Source organism: Hippopotamus amphibius, chromosome 16 (assembly GCF_030028045.1).
Source record: "Hippopotamus amphibius kiboko isolate mHipAmp2 chromosome 16, mHipAmp2.hap2, whole genome shotgun sequence".
In the NCBI taxonomy this organism is placed as follows: Eukaryota; Metazoa; Chordata; class Mammalia; order Artiodactyla; family Hippopotamidae; genus Hippopotamus; species Hippopotamus amphibius.
In genome coordinates this window covers 47,212,544-47,221,195 of record NC_080201.1, presented here as the reverse complement: position 1 = coordinate 47,221,195, position 8,652 = coordinate 47,212,544, and the positions used below count along the sequence as shown (strand labels likewise).

At 52.0% G+C, this 8,652-nt stretch overlaps 1 protein-coding gene across 3 annotated transcripts; it reads right to left on the bottom strand.

Moving 5' to 3' along the window:
• Nucleotides 1–444: 444 nt before the first annotated feature.
• ZBTB32 (zinc finger and BTB domain containing 32) lies at nt 445–4,142 on the bottom strand. 3 transcript variants are annotated; one of them, XM_057712479.1, is made up of 7 exons: nt 4,103–4,135; nt 2,910–2,998; nt 2,013–2,159; nt 1,680–1,753; nt 1,496–1,564; nt 1,208–1,372; nt 445–1,021 (listed from the first exon to the last, which is right to left on the bottom strand). In XM_057712479.1, the coding sequence occupies exons 3-7, from the start codon at nt 2,051–2,053 to the stop codon at nt 741–743; spliced, it is 630 nt and encodes a 209-aa protein (XP_057568462.1). In that variant the 5' UTR covers nt 2,054–2,159; nt 2,910–2,998; nt 4,103–4,135; the 3' UTR covers nt 445–740. The 3 variants fall into 3 exon arrangements, with proteins under 3 accessions (XP_057568462.1, XP_057568461.1, XP_057568460.1); XM_057712478.1 differs by having other exon boundaries at nt 2,013–2,998; nt 4,103–4,142; XM_057712477.1 differs by lacking the exon at nt 4,103–4,135 and having other exon boundaries at nt 741–1,021; nt 1,680–1,816; nt 2,013–2,970.
• Between the last annotated feature and the right edge of the window lie 4,510 nt (nt 4,143–8,652).

Sequence of the window (8,652 nt, the reverse complement as noted above, 5' to 3'; positions counted from 1 at the left end):
GCGTGGGTTGGGTAAGGGGCGGCTGCAAAAGATTACTCTCAGTTAGGAGCTCGACCCGGCAGCAGTTCCGTACAGCCTGGAAGGAAGATGCCGGCGAGGCCGCGGCCTTTCAGCTCTTGTGCTCTAGGAAAGGAGGCGGGTGGCCGAAAGCAGGGCGGAGCACGCGTTCTTCTCGAGCCCCGGGCCGGGGGGCCCAGACTCAGACTCCGCGCGCAGTTGCTTCCTATGGAAGGGGCGAGTAACGGGTTCTCGCAGCCTCCCCCACAGGGCTTGCTGCTAAGTCGGCCTGGACACCGAGTCCTCGCGGCCCGCTGCCCCCGTGGGAGGACTGGGAGCCCCGGGAGACGGAGGAGGTGGCCGCGGAGCTGAACCACCAGGGGCCGCTACAGGACTAGGGGCAAGGCTTGTCCCCCGCGCGCAAACTGAAGTCTGGACTCGGCTGTCTGGTCCCCAGAGGAGGGCACAGGAAACTTTATTTTGGTGATGAGTCGCCAGTCCCCGCGCAGTTAACCTTCACTCGTGCAAACCACACTGCCCTCACCCCACACGGGCTCGCTGGCCCAGGCTTCTGTGGCCCGCGGTCATCTGGGAGAGGGCTCTCGGCGCCCTTCCTGCGGTGCTTCTTGGAGCCGAGTTTGCTAGGCTGCCGTAGCCGCGGTGCGGGGTCAGAAGCCTAGCCGGCCCGCCGGCTTTCACTCTTTAATTGTACGCTTGGCTGAAGCCAAGGAAGCTACACCTCGTCAAGTGGTGGAGGAACGGGGCCTACAGGGAGAGGTCGAGGCCCGAGACGGCCTCGAGGAGGAGGAGGAGTAGAGGAAGGTGGAGCGAATGGTCCATCCCGGCGGGAGCTGGCTGGGCGAGTGGCCGCGCATGTGCGCCTGCATGGAGGCCAGGCTGGGGCAGCCGGCCTGGCACAGAGGGCAGCGGTAGGGTGCGGCCCCGTGCGTCCGCAGGTGCTTGGTCATGGCTGAGAAGTCCCGGGAGCGCTGGGGACAGAGGCTACAGGAAAAGGGCTTCTCTCCTAGGGCAAGTGGAGGGGAAGGCCCATGAAGGAAAGAAGAAGGGAGCGAAGGCTGGCCTAGGGGTAGATTGGGGCAGCTGGGCAAGGTTGTTGCGCTGGAGCCAGGCACTCAGAGAGGGACTTAGGAGCGGGGCCGCTGGAATTTGGAAGGAAGCAGGCAATTCACACAGGGCAGAACGCCCATACCTGTGTGGACACGGTAGTGCGTCTCCATTTGATGTTTGAGTGAAAACCTCTTTCCACAGACAGGACAAGAATAGGGCCGAGACCGGGCAGGAGGGGGTGGAGGAAGGTGTTGGCGAGATGGGTGGCTTGTTGTGCCCACGTGACCCACACAGGTTGCAAGTTCACCTGTGGGGAGAAAAGGCAAAGGAGGGCGGGGCTGGGAATCCCAGAGCTGTATCGCTGAACACGCAGGCAAGACATCAGGGGCTACAGTGGGGCTGAGGCAAAAAGCGCTCCCACCCTACTCACCTGTGTGCTTCTGATCAGACTCTTCCATATCCCCAGGGCTGAGCTGTGTGGGGCCCTGGGGGAGGGAACCTGGAGGAGCAAAGTGAAACAGGGGCCCCACTCAGGCTGGACTCTTGGAGCCCCAGCCTCAGCCCCAGCCGAGAGACCATGTTACAGGGTGCGTGCAGGGCACTGAGAGGCTTACCTGAGGTGGGACTGGAGGAGGCCAACTGGTTCTGGCTCCAGAGGCCTTTGTGGGGGTTCAGGGACAGTGGGATCCTACAAGTGGGATAGGGAAGAGTTACAGCCTTGGCTACACCTGGGATCCTGGCCAATCCCTTTCTGGGGAGGGAGGTGTCATGAGTCCTTCTCAGGGGCTGAGCTTTGGCTTTCCCTGTGGTGGGAGCTTCTTGTCCTAGTCCTAGCTCAGGAAATGTATAGTAGAGATAAGAGATGTGGCGCCCTTCCACCCATCACTGCTGCCTTTCCTGAGCCACTCCCTCCCAGCCGGAGGTCTTCCTTAGGCCCTTCAACTCACCTCTGGTCCTGAGGCCAGACCTCCTGCCAGGCTCCAGCCATGGGGGTGCTATGGGAGAAGGGAGTGCCATATCTGGGCGGCAACAGCAGGATGCTCCACAGGGCAGGCTGGCCCTCCCCCAACCAAGGGGCCTCAGCCCACCAGGGCCTAGTGGTGATGCCGGTTTGGAGGGAACCTGGTGGGGGAAGGGGGCCAGGGAACTCCCGCAGACTTTCCTCAGAGCCCCCTGGACTGTCCCTCACCCACATGATCACTTCTTGCTTCCCATCTACTCCCCGATGGCCAACAAGGGATTGGTTGAGTTTCTCTTTTGGTCTCATCTCCTCCCCTTGACCCTCCAGAGTTGCGTCTGCCATCTCAGGGCTCTCTCTTGGTGCCCTGTGCCTGTGTAATGTCTCCTGTTCTTTCCCATCAGCTCTAACAAACTTCTCTGGTCTCTGCTTCTCTCCAAAGCCCCCCACTCCTCTCATAGAATCCCTTGTGGGTTTCTCTGGCTCTTTCTGTTGTTCCTTCCGCCTTGGACCCAGCTCTTCTCTGGCCTTATCCCTTCGAGCCCTCATGCATGCCTCTTCCAGGGACTGCACCCCCAACACTCTGGCTGCTTCCTCAAGGGGCCCCAGTTCTCCAGGTTGCAGCTCTAGACTCTCCCCATAAACAAAGTGCAGAAGTTGGGCAAAGGTGGAAGGGCTGATGCCTTTCACCAGAGCCCAGCGCCCCCTGCGACCCAGCTGCTGGCTCACACCTGCCAGCACCAGGCTGTGGGCAGGGAACTCCCAGCTCCCTACTGTGATCAGGGTATCACACAGTGCTGGCCGGAGCCTGGCAGCTAGCCGTACCAGCCGGTCAGAGCCATAGGGACTAGGCAGTCTTGCTGGGGACAGGGGCATTGTGCCTTGCCTGGGTATCAATCTCAGAGGTTCTTAGAGAAAGGCCACAGTGTAGGGTCCATGGTGAAAAAGGGAGGGAGGAACAGCATATTCTCAAGCCTGTGGAGGTGAGGGGAGAAAGAGTGAGTTGCTTGTTCTGAATCAGAGCTCTCTGCCCTGAATGGAGCAGATAAACTGACCCAAGAGAGGACCTGAGCTTATCCAGAATCATAGCAGGGGCCGGGGTGGGGTTGGGGGTGTGGGAAAATGGAAACTAGACCAAATTCAGGACTTAAAGAGCAAGGACCAGACAATTAAGAACTATCTCAAGTAGCAGACTTAAGATTAGTATAGATGGATTCAACCAGACAGTTGGCAATGTCTGACTTAAAGGATAGCAAACACTGCTACTTCTGCTTCTCCAAGCTCCTCTGCAGGGAAAGACCTCTGAGTAGGTCAGGCTCTCCTCATTCCAGACAAGAAGATCACCACAAAACCCAGACAGCCCTGGAAGTTAGGTATGGACACAGCTTCATGGGAGAGTTTAGAACGCTAGCATGTCCTCCCCCTGCAAGCCCATCGTGTGGAGCTGAGGGTCCCGAGAGGAAGAAAGGGCAGCAAGACAGGGGTCGTAACTGCAGCAGGGCAGGTTCTAAAGCATCAGTTGATCATCTCCCTGAGGACGAAAATTCTAGAATCCATCCTCAGAGAAGGAACTGGAAGAGACCAAAGACTCCCATGCAGTGAGATAAGAGAACAGGTTAGAAGCCGCAGGAGAGCAGGCTCCTCACCCAGGGATGGAGAGACTTTGGAGAAGGCTTTGACCCCAGAGGAAGCGGGAGAAAGGGAAATGGGAACTATAGAGGGAGAGGCTATTTCCTCTCAAGATTAGGAATAAGGAGATGGTTCAATTTTGTTTTTCATAAGCCAAGAGTGAAGAATAGAAAGACAGAACCCAACAAGGCAGAAGTTTACCACACATCAAAACCACCACATTAGCTTTTAAGAAGAGAACTGGGAACCCAGATACAAAGAGACAGACCTAAGTGCCCCAGTGCCCACCAGGCATATTCCTAGGTGTGGGCTCACCGTGAGTATGGACCCCATAGGAGGGAAGATTACTACTTGGACACTTCATGGAGAGGGCTACAGGCTGGCAGGAAGTGGACAGAAAGAGGGGTGTAATGGGAGGAAAGTCTCAGCTCGGGGGAAGCAACCACTCACCGGTTGTAGCTTCCTCCTGGACACCGCATGCTCTGAACTGCTGTTGGGGCTCCTGGGCCCCCCCACCCTGGAGCTAGCCCCGCCCCTGACCTCACAGTCTTCCATTGGGTGTCCCAAGTATCAAGTCTGCCATAGTCCCCCAAGGGGTGTGGTTTTATACCCCTGGCTGTGCTTCACCCCTCCAGGAGAGACCACTCCTCTCCTTTCAGAACCCAGGCATTCTGCCTTCTAACCTCCTGTCTCATTTCATTTGTGAACTTCTAGAGTTAAAGAAGTGCATCTGCAGCAATAAGAACTTTGGGATAATCAGACCTGCGTTTGAGTCTCATCTCTGCCATTTACTAGTTGAGTCACCTCTCTGAGTCTCAGTGAACTCATCCATGAAATAGGGATAACCTCTGCTTACCTCATTTGGAGGTGGGGTGAAGATGAAATGACACGATGTATGTGAAAGTCGTTTCTCGGTACATAGCATCATTCAAATAGTTCTGTAGAGGTGTCAGTAGAGCTCTAGCAGCTGGAAGCTCTTTCTACTACCTCAAAAGTAAAAAGAACTGAAACACCTGGATTCTAAGGAGAGAGGGAAGGAGGGCCAAAAGCATGCCTCCTCCTCCCTCTCTCTGACTTGGTACCAGGAAGCCTCAACTGCTCTGTAGGAATGACCCCTGTCATCTGGGCCAGCACTGGGGACTGGGTGTGTGAGTGACTCAGATCCTCCCATCAGGCTCTGATGGGGGCAACCCCAGGAAGGACCTGCGGTGGTCTTCGAAGAGAAAAACTCCTTTTCTTGGGTTGATGACAAATGACATTTCTCTGAAATCAGGACTCCGAGGTTTCTTTGACTTCCTGCCCAGAGGGTGAAGGTCCTCAGAGATTTCCCCTCTTTTCACACTTTAGCACTCCTTAACCTGGGGAAAAGATGAGGTCTGAGAGTTACATTTCTTTTTCTGTTTCTTATTATTTCATTATTCCTTGTCCCGTGGCAAATATTTCATTCCTAGAACAAGTGTTGCTAAATTGCTTATGATAAGTGCCTGGCATGTGTGCCTGATAAATAACTGGAAGATTAACAAGTCGGGCACTGCTAGGCTGCTCTGGCGACAAGACAGTCTGCTTCCCCCTAGGCTTCTCTCTTAGATTCTGGTCCCCCCTCTCCCCCCCAGACTAAAATATTATGTCTCTAAAACTCCTGTTTCACCTTTTGGCTCCAGGACCCCAAATGTTCAGACCATCCTTCTACTCTCTCTCCAGACCTAACATGCTTTCCCTCTACCTCTCCTTCTAGCTTGGCTGCAAACAGATGTTAATCCTTCCTAGATCAGACAGGGTGTGCCAATGGGTGGGGCTAGTGGAGGGGCAATAATAGTGTGGGGAGAGGGGAAGATGAGTCAGAGTGAAAGGGAAAATGCAAATGGGCAAGCTGTATTCATTTGCTACTCTGGTCGTTAAGTATTTTCCATTTCTGAGCTTTCTAACGCCTCACACCACCACACCCAGGGACTCATTAGATACCCGTATAAAAGACACTTGACTTGGACACAGAAAAGCACCAACCCCTGACATATATATATATACACATACACACACAGAGGGAAACATCCTTCCTCCAACACAGAAATACACACTCCCTGAGGATATGGAATAATTGGGGGAGGCCATGAAGGAGAAACCACAAGTGTAGGTAATAGGGGTCTGGAAGATTACGTCATCAGCCAGTGGAGTGGGGTCCCCTCACCTCCCAGGCCTACATCATGTGCCTGTGACTCAGCTCCCCCACTGCTGGTTTGCCCATTGAAGTTCAAAAGAGTTGGAGGCTGTGCTTAAAGGGCAGCATCCTCTCATCCAAATGAAGTTGACAGGGAGTGCCGATGGGCTTTCAAGAAACCTAAAAGGGAGGGGAAGGGGCAAGGGGATCCCAATTCAGCGAACAAAAGCCCCCAAGATTGGGAAACCCCATCTTTCCACCCACTTGGTGTCTACCTCCACCTAAGGATATCCCTTTAGAGACTGCCTCCTTAGAGATATCTCTAGGGCCGTCTATACCTCAGTGCTTCTTCCTCCCTACATTCTTGACATTCTCAACTGCACAGCAGAAGTGGAAGCAAATAGCACTTTGACTTGGAAGAGGGACACTGCTAACTGTTTCTCTCTCTCTCTCTTTTTTTTTTTTTGGGGGGGGGGGCTGCATGGCATGTGGAACTTCCCCAACCAGGGATCGAACCCATGCCCCCTGCATTGAAAGCACAGAGTCTTAACCAGTGGACCACCAGGAAAGTCCGCGCTTCTCTTCTTGAAAGGACTCTCCTCCCCAGTCTCAGAAACCTTGCCCACCTTCCACTTCCCAGGCTGACTCAGCAGGAATCTCCTGCAGTTGTCTCTCTGGGGTGGAGCCAGGAAACCACAGGTTATGAGGACACAAGCCTGCATCCTGGGAGAGGGTGAAGTAGGTGGGAGAGGTTAGGTTGGATATAATTGGTAGAGAAGTACGTGGGAAAAGGAGGTATAATTTTTGCCTCTCGGTCCTTTCTAATACTCATGTTACTAAATGAAGTTTGAAATCTGTTATCTTTTATTCTTACTGATAGACTTGACCATAAGCCCCTTCAGGCACAATCCAGCTGGATGTAAAAATGTCAACACAGCAGTATAAGTATAGTAAATATTATAATTAAAACTAAACCATCAGAATATGCCAATTAGAGGGATGATTATTTGTTTTATGAAAAATATTCTCCCTTTGTCTCACATATTAAATATTGAGTACTCCCAAAGCCAGGTTAAACAAGATTCAATTTAGAAAATTTCTATGAACTTTCCACTCTTCCCAGGAATACATTGCTTTCCACAAATTAAGGTGGTTAAACTCCCCACAGCATTTTACGTAGATTAAAACCAATTATTCAAACCTTAAACTTTCAAATGTTTACTCTTTTTAATTAAGTACATCCAACACATACCAGAGAAGAGACACCACAGAGTAAATGAGTTTCTTTCCTTAAAACTACGTTCTACATAACCCAAGATCTGGATACAGTAATAGGCAGGTGAGCTGAATCTAGGTCATAGAGACCCTATCATAGCACACCTTTTGTGGATTAAGTGGCAAAAGAATGAGACAAGAAGTAAAAACAACTTAGGTTCCACTGCATCCTCACAGTGGACAGCCTTTTTCTTCAGTCCTAACATGGGGCTAACTCTTCTGAGACCCTCAAATTTTTCACAGAGACTATTTTTAAGATCAGTATTGAACATCCATATTACCTCAAATCCAGACAGAGGGCCCTACTCTGACCTCTAGTTGTGTTCTCCCCTCTCCCACCTCCGTGGGCTGAGGAGTCCAAGGGTATCTAGGAAGTACCCACCTGGAACCTATGCCCCTCGACTGTAGACCATGCTCTGGGAACTCAGAACCCTGGACCTCCTGGCCCAAATGGCCTACTTCCTGGACTTAGGCCTGAGCCCCAGGTCTATACTCTTCAGAGTGGGCTATGTGACTGATGTAATTATGCGGCCCTGATTGGGTGGGAGGGGCATGTAGACCAAGCTTGGACATGCAGGCTAGTATGTGAGATACCTAGTGTGCGCCAATACCAAGATACGGGGAGAAGGGGGGAAATCTCCATTTCTAGTCTTGCCTAAGCCCCATAAATCATATGGGAGCCTGCTTTACTCTAGTGGTTCTTGACCTCTCGGGGCATCACTATCCTTTTCAAAATTGTAAGTCATGGAATCAACTCTTTACATCAGAAAATTGTAGATTCTCATACCATTTTGCATTTGAATGACAAGAGAGTCACAGATTGCTTTGTAACTCATTCCTGGACAGGCTTCTCTCTTTATCCTTGTGGCTGCCTTTGCCCCCACCCCCAACAATGACACACATACTGTTTTTCTGATGATTTCCGGGAGCTCATAGACCCTTGTGATCCACTCAGAGACTACCCCCTTGCACCCCCACCCTTGGTTTCAGAACTCTGAGTGTACATGAAAGAACCCTGAAAGCTTTAATACCATGTAGAGCTTGAACAACTGCATGAAATCAGATATCAACATCCTGCCCCATAAGTATAAAAAGATCTTCAGTAAACACAACCTGGGTGATTTCCTAAAGAGCAAGATATCTTACACACCTCCTCCTGTGCTCCAGTACAACATTCATCTTCCCCAAACACCTGCCCCACATTTAGAGCCTGATTATCTGCTGGGAGTGACCAGAAACAGTTTGGGGAACAAATGAGGACAAGGACTAAAAGGCTCCAGACACAACTCAATCCTGATTCTGTTTGGAATGACCACAAAGCAATAACACTTCATGAAGGGCAAACAACCCGCTGGGATTCAGAGACAACCCCCCCCCCCAACCCTCCAGAACCTCCAGAAGACCACGGGCCTAACCTCCTGGCCACATTGTCCAACCTGGACCCAGTACTGGAAAATCTTCTATGAGCACCCCAATCCGAAATCCAGAGACCACCCCGCCAAAGCCTTACAGCCACATAGTCCCAACAGAGCCTGGATGCAATGACTCTTGACAGCTTCCCGTTGGGCTT